The sequence below is a fragment of the Salvelinus alpinus genome, chromosome 6, assembly GCF_045679555.1.
Source record: "Salvelinus alpinus chromosome 6, SLU_Salpinus.1, whole genome shotgun sequence".
NCBI classification, from domain to species: domain Eukaryota; kingdom Metazoa; phylum Chordata; class Actinopteri; order Salmoniformes; family Salmonidae; genus Salvelinus; species Salvelinus alpinus.
In genome coordinates this window covers 32,851,895-32,869,586 of record NC_092091.1, presented here as the reverse complement: position 1 = coordinate 32,869,586, position 17,692 = coordinate 32,851,895, and the positions used below count along the sequence as shown (strand labels likewise).

The 17,692-nt window shown below is 41.8% G+C and overlaps 1 protein-coding gene across 5 annotated transcripts in view; it reads left to right on the top strand.

The window, feature by feature from the left end:
- The window catches only part of LOC139578587 (capping protein, Arp2/3 and myosin-I linker protein 3-like), a 62,932-nt gene that overhangs the window by 23,849 nt on the left and 21,391 nt on the right, over nt 1-17,692 (top strand). For all 5 annotated transcript variants that reach the window (XM_071406408.1, XM_071406406.1, XM_071406404.1 and 2 more), the window contains exons 23-32: nt 310-403; nt 636-734; nt 3,893-4,012; nt 6,169-6,282; nt 6,414-6,589; nt 6,804-6,891; nt 7,167-7,286; nt 11,583-11,649; nt 12,055-12,242; nt 13,759-13,838. In XM_071406408.1, the coding sequence (XP_071262509.1) occupies nt 310-403; nt 636-734; nt 3,893-4,012; nt 6,169-6,282; nt 6,414-6,589; nt 6,804-6,891; nt 7,167-7,286; nt 11,583-11,649; nt 12,055-12,242; nt 13,759-13,838 (1,146 nt within the window). The remainder of the gene's footprint in view (nt 1-309; nt 404-635; nt 735-3,892; nt 4,013-6,168; nt 6,283-6,413; nt 6,590-6,803; nt 6,892-7,166; nt 7,287-11,582; nt 11,650-12,054; nt 12,243-13,758; nt 13,839-17,692) is intronic.

The following is a 17,692-nucleotide window of genomic DNA, read 5'->3' as shown; positions in this document are numbered from 1 at the left end:
TTGGGGAGAAAAAGTTTTTTTTTTAATATAAAATAAAAAAATACAGGAAGCAAGAGAGTTGATTTAAATAGCTTCCAATAGACATGGGGATGCCAAAAGCTATGTCTAATTTAGATGTCCTGTTGTTCAGAGAGAATTTTCAGAATTAGCTGGCTAACATATCAACTCAGATACATGTGAACCAAACCTAGCTTACTGTACACATTGAAACTTGCTATGTCTCCTTCCTCTCTATCTCCTTCCTTTCTCTGTCTCCTTCCTAACTCAAACCCCTTGTCTTTCTCTCACCTCCGATGTGTTCTCTCCCAGTAACTTCACCTTGCAGTACATGCCCCTCCCCCTCAGTGACATCAGCCAGGCGTACCGTAGCGCCCCCGAGAGGACAGAGCAGGCACTGACCAAGGTGGGCTCCTTATGCTCCCATCTAAATCCTCCCTCCAACTCTCTGTTAACCATCATCTCCTTTCTTCTGCCTCTCCATTTCCTCTCCTTTCCTCGACTGCTTCCTTTCTCTACTGGCACCATCATTCTCTCTCTCTCACTGCCCTTTCCATTTCAATTGACTCTGCTTCATTGACATTGTCACACAGTAGTATTGCCTGTGTGAGTGAATGGTTTTTATCTGTGGCCATCAGATCCAGCGTGCTCTGCTGAGGAACAACCAGACTCAGCGCTTCTCTCAGAGACAGGCTCTACGGCTGCACCAGGGCCTGGTCACCAGCACTGCTGAACAGGTAGCTAATGTATAGTGTATTCTGAAAGTATTCAGATCCCTTGACTTTTCCACATTTTGTTACGTTACAGCCTTATTCTAAAATGGATCAAATAAAAAAAAATCCTAATCAATCTACACACAACACCCCATAATGACATCACAATACCCCATAATGACAAAGCAAAAACAGGTTCCTATTCATTTCTAAAAAACAGAAATACCTTATTTACCTAAGTATTCAGACCCTTTGCTATGAGGCTCGAAATTGAACTCAGGTGCATCCTGTTTCCATTGATCATCCTTAAGGATATAACGTGATTGGAATCCACCTGTGGTAAATTAAATTGATTGGACATGATTTGGAAAGGCACACACCTGTCTAAATAAGGTCCCACAATTGGCAGTGCATGTCAGAGCAAAAACCAAGCCATGAGGTTGAAGGAATTGTCCGTAGAGCTCCGAGACAGGAATGTGTCGAGGCACAGATCTGGGGAAGGGTACCAAAAAATTCTGCAGCATTGAATTTAATTTATTTTGGGTAACAGACAAATACAACAAAATGTACAATGTGGATCCAGAGGATATCACTTGAAAGTATTAATTAAAACGCTTGTTTCCAAAGTGGTCCTCGATGGTAAAAACAATAACACATATAATGATTAAAAGGCAAGACAAAATTACAAACAACCTTAAATACGTTCATTTATATCTGCACTTCTCCCTAACCTTAAAAATCACCCATATTCATTTCACATTAAAACAATTTATTAATTGCACATCATACCGATCCTTCAAATAAATTGGTCCACTCTTGACTCCAAAGGCAACAAGCCCACCTCCCAGAATTCCTGTACCCCAATGTGGGTTCTAGGGGGGACATTCAGCATATACAGTACCTGTAACATTATTTTGCATGACCTGCATTCACTTTTTCAGCTTTTTTGATAGACCACTATACCAAGCAGAGCAGGCATAATGACACTGAATCAAGGTTGAGACAAGCAGTTTCTTAACTTTAATGTTAAAAAATCTAGTGTTACGATATAAAATGTTAATTTTTTTCGCCATTTTAGAAAGAATTTTGGCAGCAATCAGGTCTCCAGAAAGGGATTGATCTAGGGACACACCAAGATAAGATACACTTGTTTTAGATTCAATCTCCTTGCCTGCACAGTTTACCGTTATCTTGTCAGCCCTAAGCAATCTACGTTTTGTTCCAAGCAAAATCGATTAAGTTTTTCCCAAATGTAGTGACAATTTATTGTCAGACAACCAATCTCTAACAAAATGCAAATCCTTACTCAGGGTCTCCTCTATGTAAACTGTATCCTTCCCTGACACCAGTATGTCTGAATCATCAGCATAAAGCAAGAGTTTGCACTTTACTGTATCTGGCATATCATTAACGTATATAAGAAATAAGAGAGGCCCTAAAACTCCACCTGATATTTCTTTGGCCTCTGTCAGAACATCACCAACATTGCATACTTGTGTTCTGTTGGTCAGATAAGACCTAAACCAATTCACTGCCACATAATTTAGACCCATGCATTTCAGTTTCATCAGGAGAATATCATGGTCCACAGTGTCAAAAGCTTTCTGCAAGTCTAACATGACCCTACCTGTATAGTTCCCCTTCTCACTTTCCTGCTTAATGTGGTCAGAAAGGTGGATAAGGCAAGTATAAATGGAATGAGCTGTTCTAAAGCCAGATTGTAGTTCATAAAGAAGTTTGTGCTCAATTAAGGTATCCCTTAAGGCACATGACAGCCCACGTGGAGTTTGCCAAAAGGCCCCTAAAGGACTCAGACAATGACAAACAAGATTCTCCGGTCTGATGAAACCAAGATTGAACTCTTTGGCCTGAATGCCAAGCGTTTGGAGGAAACCTTGCACCATCCGTACGTTGAAGCATGGTGGTGGCAGCATCATGCTGTGGGGATGTTTTTCAGCGGCAGGGACTGGGAGACTAGTCAGGATCGAGGGAAAGATGAACGGAGCAAAGTACAGAGAGACCCTTGATAAAAACCTGCTCCAGTGCTCAGGACCTCAGACTGGGGCAAAGGTTCACCTTCCAACAGGACAACGACCCTAAGCACACAGCCAAGACAACGCAGGAGTGGCTTCGGGACAAGTCTCTGAATGTCCTTGAGTGGCCCAGCCAGAGCCTGGACTTGAACCCGATCGAATATCACTGGAGAGACATGAAAATAGCTGTGCAGCGACGCTCCCTGTCCAATCTGACAGAGCTTGAGAGGAACTGCTGCAGAGAAGAGTGGGAGAATCTCCCCAAATACAGGTGTGCCAAGCTTGTAGTGTCATACCCAAGAAGACTTGAGGTTGTACTCGCTACCAAAGGTGCTTCAACAAAGTACTGAGGGTCTGAATACTTATGTAAATGTGATATTTCATTTTTTTATTTTTAATACATTTGCAAACATTTCTAAAACACCTGTTTTTACTTTGTAATTATGGGATATTGTGTGTAGATTGATGAGGGAAAAACAATTTAATACATTTTAGAGTAAGGCTGTATGTAACATTGCAAAATGTGGAAAAAGTCAAGGGGTCTGTATACTTTCCGAATGCACTGTATATGTGTGTTAGTTTATGTGTGTAATTGAGACAATGAGTTGAGCCATCGTTAGAGCAATAATATTGCTCTAATGATGGCTTATTGCTCTACCGAGGGCTCAACTCATTGTCTCTCAATAATATTGCTCTAATGATGGCTTATTGCTCTACCGAGGGCTCAACTCATTGTCTCTCAATAATATTGCTCTAATGATGGCTTATTGCTCTAACGAGGGCTCAACTCATTGCCTCTCAATAATATTGCTCTAATGATGGCTAATTGCTCTAACGAGGGCTCAACTCATTGTCTCTCAATAATATTGCTCTAATGATGGCTAATTGCTCTAACGAGGGCTCAACTCATTGCCTCTCAATAATATTGCTCTAATGATGGCTTATTGCTCTAACGAGGGCTCAACTCATTGTCTCTCAATAATATTGCTCTGATGATGGCTTATTGCTCTAACGAGGGCTCAACTCATTGTCTCTCAATAATATTGCTCTGATGATGGCTCAACTCATTGTCTCTCAATCACACACAGTATGTATCCATTGTATGTCTTTACTGACACTCCTCCTGCTTCTCTGTTCTCTGTTTCCCAGGTGATGGAGCGTCTGTGTGTGCGTGTGCAGCAGCAGGTGTGTGTGCTGCGTGGAGTAGGGGAGATGGAGGAGATTCAAGCTGCTAAACAAGTGCTGAAGGAGGCCAGGAACTCTCGCGCGGTAAGCGTGTGTGCATACCTGAATCATTTCTCTAATCTCTCGATTGTAGTTGAGTGTTCAAGTGTATGTGGTCTTCCTTTACACTAGGGTACCAGTGAGGATTTCACACACTGGACAACTTGTTACAGCTGTTGATAGGTCATTATAATAATAATAATATAATAATCTATTATGTGATAATAATCTGGCACATTTTGCCATGTCATTACATTACGATATAAGGTGGGATCATAGCTATATTCAATAAAGTTCACGAGTTGATTTAAAACCTCTGTTTATCCGTTAATCATGTTTAGTGTCTTGACGGATTTGTCCACAATCGTGTGACATGAAACATTACTTTTCTGTCCTTGCATTTATGGCAGTGTAAGTTGTCGTTATATATTAAGCATTAATCAGTTCAATTAGAAATTTAACTCTATAAGAGTACTGGCTCTAGCTTTTTCTTGTATAGAGATCTCAGAAATGCACTGTAACTACATAACATTTCGCTTCTTCTTATGTTACGGGGTGAAAACAGTTTTCATGGGCACACAAATCTAAAATAATAATCGCGATTGCAAAATTGAATGCTTGTAACCAACAGAGTCACCTTACCTTGATACTTAAAACCTAAATCGATACTGTCATTAAAATGGTTCTTCAATAATTATGCATAATACTTGTTGGATGTGTATTTGGTGTCCAGCTGATTAGTTATGCCATGATATTTTCACACATCATCATCTGATCCAGGAAGGAATTTTCTAAATGACAGTCAAGTGATGAACAGCTGTTGTCATAGCACATGCAATGCAACAACAGCCCAAGTGCTGGGAAAAAAAGGTGTTCATGAGGAATGTCCAGAAAATGTTGGCGTCTCATTCCTTACGCAGGTGCGCCTGTGTAACAGTTTAACTTTAGTCCGTCCCCTCGCGAACCAGGGACCCTCTGCACACATCAACAACAGTCACCCACGAAGCATCGTTACCCATCGCTCCACAAAAGCCGCGGCCCTTGCAGAGCAAGGGGAACCACTACTTCAAGGTCTCAAAGCGAGTGACGTCACCGATTGAAACGCTATTAGCGCGCAACACCGCTAACTAGCTAGCCATTTCACATCGGTTACACCTGGATCCACATTGAATCTAATAGCACTAGCAAATTAATCATCTGTTGTTGTCTGCTTGATTTACAGTAGTGTCTTTTTAGATTTAACAGAGAAAGAATCAATTTAATGTGTTCATGTTTTCATATGTTTTTCTGCCTCGGATTGGACACGGAGTCTACTGTGCGCAATTGGACTATTGCGCAACACCCAACGCTATTCCTATGAATTATTCTGGATATAATGACAACAAATTACATAACATAGTGGGCTTATCCACAATATGATCTGGTAATGGAATAACATGACAGATACATTTTGGTTTCCATTGTTACACCTGCAATTAAAAAAAAAAATACAAGGGGCTTGAAGTAGCCTATTTGAACTTGTACTTCAATTACCAGAATAGGCCATCCCTTGAAAATCAGACATTTTCTAAATTTTGGTGCTTGAAAAGTCATTGTAATTATTGTAGCCAATTTATAAGTTCTCCTGCTCCCTTATAATTATCCGTGATTTCATTTTTTTATACATTTCTGTGAGAGATGTGACCACTTTCGTTTGTTTCCCGCTGCTTCAAATCTAATCGATTTAGTCAGGCAATGTCCACATTATTCTCACATATTTTAGAATGTACTATAATAATAATTTGAATATCAATGCATTGGCAAGGCCTAAAAAATGCATTATTCTTAAACTGTTAAGGGCCTACTTTTTGACACTTTTTTCATGCTTTTGGGGGGGAGGGGTTGGGGATATATATTAAGCCTTATATGTATAATTATTTAAATTATATACTTGTATAACATTGAATTTGACTTGCCAATGTCTGTATGAACCCTGCTTAAAATATGTATAGGCCTTTGTCTATGTTGTTGTATTGGTGCAGTTAATGGGTACATTTGCATATATTAACTTTTATACATGTGGAACTGCATTGAAATCATTTTGACATTTTGATCCCAATGTCACACATCGACCCCATTATTTGTGTATTAATATGACTCTCTCTCTCTCATACACACACACTCTTTCTCTCTCTCTTTTTTTCTCCCTCTCTCTTTTTCAGCTGTACCCCTCCCTCTGTGAGCTAGCTCATGTGCTGTCAGTAGATGGGCCAGTCAGACAAAGACTGGACTCACTGGCAGGAGAACTGGCCAAGGCAGCTGACAAGGAACTACAGGTGCAATCCTCAATACATCACATATTTATATAAACTTTTGATTTACTTCTTCATATTTTTTTTTTCTACACAGGGATTGGTTGAATATTTCATTGATTTATTGATTGTTTAATTGGCTTGTTGATTGACAGGTGATAGTTGACTCCATGGTGTCTCTCTGTCGTGAGCTGTGCCCGCTGTCCTCCTCTGCAGCAGAGAGATTGAGTCCTCCGCTCTCGTCCGTCTCTGAGCGCGTGTCCATCCCTCGCTCAGCCATCCGTACGGCCCTGATGGAGCGAGCAGCTCAGGACATCCACCGCGCGCTGGAGTAAGAACGGGAGGGAAGAAGGGAGGGATGGAAGGAAGGAAGGAAAAAGAGGGGGAGCTGAAGGAGGAAGATAAGCGATGCAGTCTTATTTGTTCAATTTAATCAGTATGGATATCTGTGAACTCATTCCATCATACTGTCTTCCCCCTCCTCTCTGCCCTGCCTCCCTCTCCTGCTCCCTCTCCCTCTCTTTGTCTCTCTCCCCCTCTCCCAGAGAGGTGAAGCTCTCAGTGGTTTCCTATCTCACCAACTCCATTGTGGATCAGATCTTGCAGGAGCTCTACGCCACTCAAAAGACCCTGGTATAGACATGCTGCCGTCTGTCTGTGTGTCTGTTTGTCTATAGGCCGGATATCCATTCTGTCACCTTTTGCCTACCATAACCAGCAACAATTTACTTGAAGGGGCACAAATAAGGCATTCATAACACCAGTATACACTTTTTCAGTAACATTCATAACAACCTTTATAGCACCTTTATGAAACCAGTCATAACACCTTTATGAGCGTTGCAGTATCATTCATAACAACCTTCATAATACATTTATTCATGTGTAGTGTCTGCTCCCTGTCCCAGACGCGTCAGGTGTCCCAGGTGAAGCGTTGGGAGGGGACATGTGACGGAGGGACAGGCAGGAGGTCACACAGACACAGAGACTCTCTGGACATCACAGACGAGGAGCTGGGCACCAGCATAGTAAGCATTCAAATCAAAAATCAAATTTATTTATATAGCCCTTCGTACATCAGCTGATATCTCAAAGTGCTATACAGAAACCCAGCCTAAAACCCCAAACAGCAAGAAATGCAGGTGTAAAAGCACGGTGGCTAGGAAAAACTCCCTAGAAAGGCCAAAACCTAGGAAGAAACCTAGAGAGGAACCAGGCTATGAGGGGTGGCCAGTCCTCTTCTGGCTGTGCCGGGTGGAGATTATAACAGAACATGGCCAAGATGTTCAAATGTTCATAAATGACCAGCATGGTCAAATAATAATAATCACAGTAGTTGTCGAAGGGTGCAGCACCTCAGGAGTAAATGTCAGTTGGCTTTTCATAGCCGATCATTAAGAGTATCTCTACCGCTCCTGCGGTCTCTAGAGAGTTGAAAACAGCAGATCTGGGACAGGTAGCACGTCCGGTGAACAGGTCAGGGTTCCATAGCCGCAGGCAGAACAGTTGAAACTGGAGCAGCAGCACGGCCAGATGGACTGGGGACAGCAAGGAGTCATCATGTCAGGTAGTCCTGAGGCATGGTCCTAGGGCTCAGGTCCTCCGAGAGAGAGAAAGAAAGAGAGAAAGAGAGGATTAGAGAGAGCATACTTAAATTCACACAGGACACTGGATAAGACAGGACAAGTACTCCAGATATAACAAACTGACCCTAGCCCCCCGACACATAAACTAATGCAGCATAAATACTGGAGGCTGAGACAGGAGGGGTCAGGAGACACTGTGGCCCCATCCGATGATACCCCCGGACAGGGCCAAACAGGAAGGATATAACCCCACCCGCTTTGCCAAGGCACAGCCCCCACACCACTAGAGGGATATCTTCAACCATCAACTTACCATCCTGAGACAAGGCCGAGTATAGCCCACAAAGATCTCCGCCACGGCACAACCCAAGGAGGGCACCAACCCAGACAGGAAGATCACGTCAGTGACTCAACCCACTCAAGTGAAACACCCCTCCTAGGGACGGCATGAAAGAGCACCAGTAAGCCAGTGACTCAGACCCTGTAATAGGGTTAGGGGCAGAGAATCCCAGTGGAGAGAGGGGAACCGGCCAGGTAGAGACAGCAAGGGCGGTTCGTTGCTCCAGAGCCTTTCCGTTCACCTTCACACTCCTGGGCCAGACTACATTCAATCATATGACTTACTGAAGAGATGAGTCTTCAATAAAGACTTAAAGGTTGAGACCGAGTCTGCGTCTCTCACATGGGTAGGCAGACCATTCCATAAAAATGGATATCTATAGGAGAAAGCCTTCCCTTCAGCTGTTTGCTTAGAAATTCTAGGGACAATTAGGAGGCCTGCGTCTTGTGACCGTAGCGTACGTGTAGGTATGTACGGCAGGACCAACTCGGAAAGATAGGCAGGAGCAAGCCCATGTAACGCTTTGTAGGTTAACAATAAAACCTTGAAATCAGCCCTTGCTTTAACAGGAAGCCAGTGTAGGGAGGCTAGCACTGGAGTAATATGATCAAATTTTTGGGTTCTAGTCAGGATTCTAGCAGCCGTATTTAGCACTAACTGAAGTTTATTTAGTGCTTTATCCAGGTAGCCGGAAAGTAGAGCATTGCAGTAGTCTAACCTAGAAGCAACAAAAGCATGGATTAATTTTTCTGCATAATTTTTGGACAGAAAATCTCTGATTTTTGCAATGTTACGTAGATGGAAAAAAGCTGTCCTTGAAACAGTCTTGATATGTTCGTCAGAAGAGAGATCAGGGTCCAGAGTAACGCCGAGGTCCTTCACAGTTTTATTTGAGACGACTTTACAACCATCAAGATTAATTGTCAGATTTAACAGAAGATCTCTTTGTTTCTTGGGACCTAGAACAAGCATCTCTGTTTTGTCCGAGTTTAAAAGTAGAACGTTTTCAGCCATCCACTTCCTTATGTCTGAAACACAGGCTTCTAGCAAGGGCAATTTTGGGGCTTCACCATGTTTCATTGAAATGTACAGCTGTGTGTCATCCGCATAGCAGTGAAAGTTAACATTATGTTTTCGAATGACATCCCCAAGAGGTAAAATATATAGTGAAAACAATAGTGGTCCTAAAACGGAACCTTGAGGAACACCGAAATGTACAGTTGATTTGTCAGAGGACAAACCATTCACAGAGACAAACTGATATCTTTCCGACAGATAAGATCTAAACCAGGCCAGAACTTGTCCGTGTAGACCAATTTGGATTTCCAATCTCTCCAAAAGAATGTGGTGATCGATGGTATCAAAGGCAGCACTAAGGTCTAGTAGCACGAGGACAGATGCAGAGCCTCGGTCTGACGCCATTAAAAGGTCATTTACCACCTTCACAAGTGCAGTCTCAGTGCTATGATGGGATCTAAAACCAGACTGAAGCATTTCGTATATATTGTTTGTCTTCAGGAAGGCAGTGAGTTGCTGTGCAACAGCTTTTTCTAAATGTTTGGAGAGGAATGGAAGATTCGATATAGGCCGATAGTTTTTTATATTTTCTGGGTCAAGGTTTGGCTTTTTCAAGAGAGGCTTTATTACTGCCACTTTTAGTGAGTTTGGTACACATCCGGTGGATAGAGAGCCGTTTATTATGTTTATTATGTTCAACATAGGAGGGCCAAGCACATGAAGCAGCTCTTTAAGTAGTTTAGTTGGAATAGGGTCCAGTATGCAGCTTGAAGGTTTAGAGGCCATTATTATTTTCATAATTGTGTCAAGAGATATAGTACTAAAACAATTAAGTGTCTCTCTTGATCCTAGGTCCTGGCAGAGTTGTGCAGACTCAGGACAGCTGAGCTTTGGAGGAATACGCAGATTTAAAGAGGAGTCTGTAATTTGCTTTCTAATGATCATGATCTTTTCCTCAAAGAAGTTCATGAATTTATTACTGCTGAAGTGAAAGCCACCCTCACTTGGGTACTGCTGCTTTTTAGTTAGCTTTGCGACAGTATCAAAAAGACATTTTGGATTGTTCTTATTTTCCTCAATTAAGTTGGAAAAATAGGATGATCGAGCAGCAGTGAGGGCTCTTCGATACTGCACGGTACTGTCTTTCCAAGCTAGTCGGAAGACTTCCAGTTTGGTGTGGCGCATTTCCGTTCCAATTTTCTGGAAGCTTGCTTCAGAGGTCGGGTATTTTCTGTATACCAGGGAGCTAGTTTCTCATGACAAATGTTTTTAGTTTTTAGGGGTGCAACTGCATCTAGGGTATTGCGCAAGGTTAAATTGAGTTCCTCAGTTAGGTGGTTAACTGATTTTTGTCCTCTGACGTCCTTGGGTAGGCAGAAGGAGTCTGGAAGGGCATCAAGGAATCTTTGTGTTGTCTGAGAATTTATAGCACGACTTTTGATGCTCCTTGGTTGGGGTCTGAGCAGATTATTTGTTGCGATTGCAAACGTAATAAAATGGTGGTCCGATAGTCCAGGATTATGATCAAAAACATCTACAACATTTATTCCATGGGACAAAACTAGGTCCAGAGTATGACTGTGGCAGTGAGTAGGTCCAGAGACATGTTGGACAAAACCCACAGAGTCGATGATGGCTCCGAAAGCCTTTTGGAGTGGGTCTGTGGACTTTTCCATGTGAATATTAAAATCACCAAAAATTTGAATATTATCTGCTATGACTACAAGGTCCGATAGGAATTCAGGGAACTCAGTGAGGAACGCTGTATATGGCCCAGGAGGCCTGTAAAGCTATAAAAAGGGATTGAGTAGGCTGCATAGATTTCATGACTAGAAGCTCAAAAGACGAAAACGTCATTTTTTTTGTTGGTAAATTGAAATTTGCTATTGTAAATGTTAGCAACACCTCCGCCTTTGCGGGATGCACGGGGGATATGGTCACTAGTGTAACCAGGAGATGAGGCCTCATTTAACACAGTAAATTCATCAGGCTTAAGCCATGTTTCAGTCAGGCCAATCACATCAAGATTATGATCAGTGATTAGTTCATTGACTATAACTGCCTTTGAAGTGAGGGATCTAACATTAAGTAGCCCTATTTTGAGATATGAGGTATCATGATCTCTTTCAATAATGCCAGGAATGGAGGAGGTCTTTATCCTAGTGAGATTGCTAAGGCGAACACCGCCATGTTTAGTTTTGCCCAACCTAGGTCGAGGCACAGACACAGTCTCAATGGGGATAGCTGAGCTGACTACACTGACTATGCTAGTGGCAGACTCCACTAAGCTGGCAGGCTGGCTAGGTGTTAAGCATTGTGTGTTGACATTGTCTGTTTAGGATGTGTGTTGGTGTTTTGACATCTTTCTCTTCCCTCTCTAGGACACAATTGCCATTAAGAAGCACAGCTCTAGAACTAGGCGAATACGACCCGTTTCAACCAGACTGAGTGAGTATGTCTCCGTCCCACTATCTCTCTATATCCCTCTATCTCTCTCTTCCTCCCAGCTCTTTCTCTTTTATAGGTCCATTAGTGACTGTGTCCTGCTGTGTCTGTTTTTCTCTCCCTCTTTCCCTCTCCCTCATTCTCCTTCCTTCTCTCTCTCTGAGTGAGCCATTAATGGTTTGTGTGCATGCCAACCTGAACCCATTACTGCCTCAACATATTTGAGTGCAGTTGCCAATTGTTGTAGTTTTTAAACAGTATTTATTTCAAGCACAGATGACAGCACCACATGACTGCTAAGGGAACTTCTACCCCCTCGCCGCTTCCTTCTCCATTTCTCTCCCTTTTATGCATCTGTTTCGCTCTCATCTCGTCATCTTTCCATCTTTTTTTCGCTCTCTCTTTCAGGCCTGTGTGATGACTCCAGCTCCTCCCCGCCCCCCTCTACGTCCTCTTCTTTCTCAGCCCTCTCTCGCTCCGCATCCTGTGAGGGGCTGTCTGAACTCCCTACCCAGGGTGCACCTCTACATCATGTGACGCGGGTTAGGCCGAGGCCCCCACGGAGGCACCGAGCAGGACACGCCCCCTCTGACACAGTAAGAGGAAGCTGACATCCCACCCCGTATGGAATATACACTACCGTTCAAAAGTTTGGAAATGTCCTTGGTTTTGAAAGAAAGGCACTTTTTTTTGTCCATTAAAATAACATCAAATTGATCATAAATACAGTGTAGACATTGTTAATGTTGTAAATGACTATTGTAGCTGGAAACGGCAGATTTTTTATGGAATATCTACATAGGCGTACAGAGGCCCATTATCAGCAACCATCACTCTTGTGGTCCAATGGCACGTTGTGTTAGCTAATCCAAGTTTATCATTTTAAAAGGCTTATTGATCATTAGAAAACCCTTTTGCAATTATGTTAGCACAGCTGAAAACTGTTGTTCTGATTAAAGAAGCAATACAACTGGCCTTCTTTAGACTAGTTGAGTATCTGGAGCATCAGCATTTGAGGGTTCGAATACAGGCTCAAAATGGCCAGAAACAAAGAACTTTCTTCTGAAACTCGTCATGTAGATATTCCATAAAAAGTCAGCCGTTTCCAGCTACAATAGTCATTTACAGCATTAACAATGTCTACACTGTATTTCTGATCAATTTGATGTTATTTTAATGGACAAAAAATGTGCTTTTCTTTGAAAAACAAGGACATTTCTAAGTGACCCCAAACTTCTGAATGGTACTGTATACTACTGAACTGCTGACTGTGTGTGATACTTAACTATGAATATGGAAATACAGGAACTATATTCACTTATATATTCACTTATGAATATTGTATACACCGAGAGGACCCTGCTGTAGTAGATTTCTCATCTGAGTGCAGAAGCACAAAGACGTAGATATATTAGCTAATAAATGATACATTTAAGGAGACACTGATATGGCAACACATAGTTAATATAAGTGAACTTTAAAACCTCATGGAGTTACATCGAGATACTTGCATATTAATAAGACAGAATACAGATGTTATTTGCATAGCTAATGACCACTACAAAGACAATATTCCCTTTTGATACAAGCAAAATGTATAACTAATGGCTATATTAATTGCTTGTTAAATAGACCTGATGTTAATATTGATACATCTGGTTTATTTAACAAGCATTTAGTATAGCCATTATTTATACATTTTGCATGCGTGCCCAAGCACATTTTCTACTCCAAAATAACCATTATTCATGTGATTAAAGTAATGATAATACAACTTTGACTTAATTTATGGTTCATGCATAATTCCCACCCCATATTCCCAAATGTTAGGGCCTCCCGGCAGTGGCAGCATGCTGCTCTATTTTTCAGAATGAATTGGATTGGGTCCAGGGTAATCTATACTAAGTGAATTACTCCAATTGGGTTAAGTCATCTCTCTGAAGCTAGTATAAACCGTTTGTATTATTACCAACAGAACATTAAATAATAAATTGTAAGCCCCTCCAATAAGCACTTACAAACAGTGTGGGAAATCAGTCTTTATTTCTGGAATATAAATGGATGTTTAAGAATAGTATCGTAATTCTGAAATATCTCTCTCCCCATCCCCAGCATTGCACTGAAAACGGAGCTGTCACTCCTCTTGATGATGGACTCCCAGATTTCTACTCCAAGAGAGTTCTCCCTGATAGGTAGATCTCTCTCTCTCTCTCTCTCTCTCTCTCTCTCTCTCTCTCTCTCTCTCTCTCTCTCTCTCTCTCTCTCTCTCTCTCTCTCTCTCTCTCAAAAACAAATAGGAGTGAATAGCACACTATAAGCATGATCTAAATTGCATGAATCACCTCCAAAGTAAGTACAACTCAAGTCATTTAGCATAGGCCTACTTTCCATTAGTCCATAGACTACTTTCAGGATAAGGATTTTAGGTGCGCTCTGCCTTTAGTAATAGCTTTAGAGAGTACCCTCTCCTCTTGTCACAAGCCGGCAGAGTAATGCTGGTCCGTGCTAAAGTACATCCACACAGCAGATCATCTGGTTAAGTAGATGCTTTTAGTATTATTATATTTACTGTTAAGCATATTTCTAAATGAATGTACTCTGGATAAAGCGTTGTGTGCCATGAATTGTATCCTTGCAACGTCTCTCAAGGCCAGGAAGTGTTTCAGTGAGGCAGCTGCCCAGAGAAACACATAGGGACTGATGACAGGGTGAATAAGTGAAAGTACAGGTGCTGACTAGGGACAAACTGAACAGGCTTATGATATAGACATATACTGAGTGTACAAAACATTAGAAACACCTGCTTTTTCCATGACAGACTGACCAGGTGAATCCAGATGAAAGCTATGATCCCTTATTGATGTTACTTGTTAAATCCACTTCAATCAGTGTAGATGAAAGGCGAGGAGACAGGTTGAAGAAGGATTTTGAAGCCTTGAGACAATTGAGACATGGATTGTGTATGTGTGCCATTCAGAGGGTGAATGTGTAAGACAAAATATTGAAGTGCCGTGCCCTGATTGTATTACTGTTGATGATATCTGGAAATGTGCATGCACACCCTGGCCCATCTACTGTTGCTAGCCCCAATTCTGACTTGTGCTCTGATATCTGCTTCACTGATTTCTGCTCTCGTAAGATCCTGGGTTTTCTGCACATTAACACTAGAAGCTTATTACCTAAAATGGATCAGTTGAAAGTGTGGGTTCACAGCTCCAATCCAGATGTGTTGGTCATTACTGAGATGTGGTTAAGAAAGAGTGTTTTGAACACTGATGTTAACCTTTCTGGTTATAACCTTTTTCAGCAAGACAGATCTTCCAAAGGTGGTGGAGTGGCTATCTTTACCAAGGAACACCTTCAGTGCTCAGTTGTCTCCACCAAGTCTGTTCCCAAAAAATTTGATTTGCTGTTTTAAGCATTGCACTTTCAAATAGCTTTTTGTTGTCTGTTGCTGGGTGTTATCATTCACCATCAGCACCGGCCTGTACCCTAAATGACCTAAGCTCTCTCCTGGCCCCATACACTAAGTCTGAATTTGACCTGCTAAGTGACCTAAATGGGACATGCTTAAACCACCTGACCAAGTCCTAAAGCAATGGGACTCCCTAAATCTTTCTCAGATTATTACCAACCCCACAAGGTATGACTCCAAACACCCAGAAAAGCCTACTCTCCTCGATGTTATCCTCACAAATAATCCTGATAGGCATCAGTCTGGGGTTTTCTGTAATGACCTTAGTGATCACTGTTTTACAGCCTGCGTTCGTAATGGCTGCTCAGTTAAACTGCCTGTCCTGGAAATAAGTGCACTCAGGCTATCCGGAAGGCCAAAGTTATTTACTTTAAGGAGCAGTTATCTCTCTGTGGGTCTAACCCCAAGAAGTTCTGGAAAACGGTTCAAGACCTGGAGAATTAATCCTCCTCCTCACAGCTGTCCATGTCCCTTAATGTTGATGATGTAGTTGTCACTGACAAGGAGCACATGGCTGAGCTCTTTAATCACCACTTCATTAAGTCAGGATTCCTATTTGACTCAGCCACGCCTCCTTGCCCGTCCAACATTTCCTCATCTCCCACGACTTCTAATGCAACTAGCCCTGATGCTCCTCCCTCTTTTCTCCCTGCCCCGCTACAAAGTTTCTCCCTGCAGGCAGTCACTGAGTCCGAGGTGCTAAAGGAGCTCCTTAAACTTGACCCCCAAAAAACATCTGGGTCAGATGGTTTAGACCCTTTCTTCTTTAAGGTTGCTGCCCCTATCATCGCCAAGCCTATCTCTGACCTTTTTAACCGGTCTCTCTGTTCTGGAGAGGTTCCTATTGCTTGGAAGGCAGCCACGTTGCGTCCTTTATTTAAAGGGGGAGATCAAGCTGATCTTAACTGTTATAAGCCAATTTCTATTTTGCCCTGTTTATCAAAAGTGTTGGAAAAAATGGTCAATAATCAACTGACTGGCTTTCTTGATGTCTATAGAATTCTCTCTGGTATGCATTCTGGTTTCCGCTCAGTTTATGGATGTGTCACTGCAACTTTAAAGGTCCTAAATGTTGTTACTATTGCCCTTGATTCTAAGCAATATTGTGCTGCTATTTTTATTGAGTTGGCCAAAGCTTTTGATATGGTAGATCATTCCATTCTTGTGGGCCAGCTAAGGAGTATTGGTGTCTCTGAGGCGTCTTTGGCCTAATTTGCTAACTACCTCTCTCAAAGAGTGCAGTGTATAAAGTCAGAAAATCTGCTGTCTCAGCCACTGCCTGTCACCAAGGGAGTACCCCAAGGCTCGATCCTAGGCCCCACACTCTTCTCAATATACATCAACAACATAGCTCAGGCAGTAGGAAGCTCTCTCATCCATTTATATGCAGATGATACAGTCTTATACTCAGCTGGCGTTTTGTGTTAAACGCTCTACAACAAGCTTTCTCTGCCCTTAACCATGTTCTGAACACCCCCAAAACAAAGGTTATGTGGTTTGGTAAGAAGAATGCCCCTCTCCCCACCGATGTGATTACTACCTCTGAGGGTTTAGAGCTTGAGGTAGTCACCTCATACGAGTACTTGGGAGTATGGCTAGACGGTACACTGTCCTTCTCTCAGCACATATCAAAGCTGCAGGCTAAGGTTAAATCTAGACTTGGTTTCCTCTATCATAATCGCTCCTCTTTATTATGGAGACGTAATTTATAGATCAGCAGGTAAGGGTGCTCTCAAGCGTGATGTGTGTTTTGTCCTATGTTTAAAAAAATACAATTAAAATTAAAATCCCAGGCCCCGTCCCCGCAGGAGGCCTTTTGCCTTTTGGTAGGCCGTCATTGTAAATAAGAATTTTGTTCTTAAAAACTTCTTATGGCTGAAGTCCCGTTAACGGGATCGATATGACAACAGCCAGTCGAAGTGCAGGGCGCCAAATTCAAAAAACAGAAATCTCATAATTAAAATTCCTCAGACATTCATGTGTCTTATATTATTTTAAAGGTAATCTTGTTGTTAATCCCACCAAAGTGTCCAATTTCAAATAGGCTTTTCAGCGAAAGCACTACAAACGATTATGTTAGGTCACCACAAAACCACAATAATCACAGCCATTTTTTCCAGCTAAAGATAGCTTCACAAAAACCAGAATAGAGATAAAATTAATCACTAACCTTCGATTATTTTCATCAGATGACACTCATAGGACTTCATGTTACACAATACATGCATGTTTTGTTTGATTAAATTCATATTTATATAAAAAAGTTCTGAGTTTACATTGAGGCGACTAGATTCACTAGTGGCAAAAACATCAAGTGACTTTGCATAGCCACATCGTTTCAACAGAAATACTCATAAATATAGATGATAATACAAGTTATACACATGGAATTATAGATATACCTCTCCTTAATGCAACCGCTGTGTCAGATTACAAAAAAAACACGCTATAATCTGAGACGGCGCTCAAAAGTAAAACACCACAGCCGCAAAGATGGCGTCAACATAAACAAGAAAATATATGATAAATATTCCCTTACCTTTGATGATCTACATCAGAAAGCACACCAGG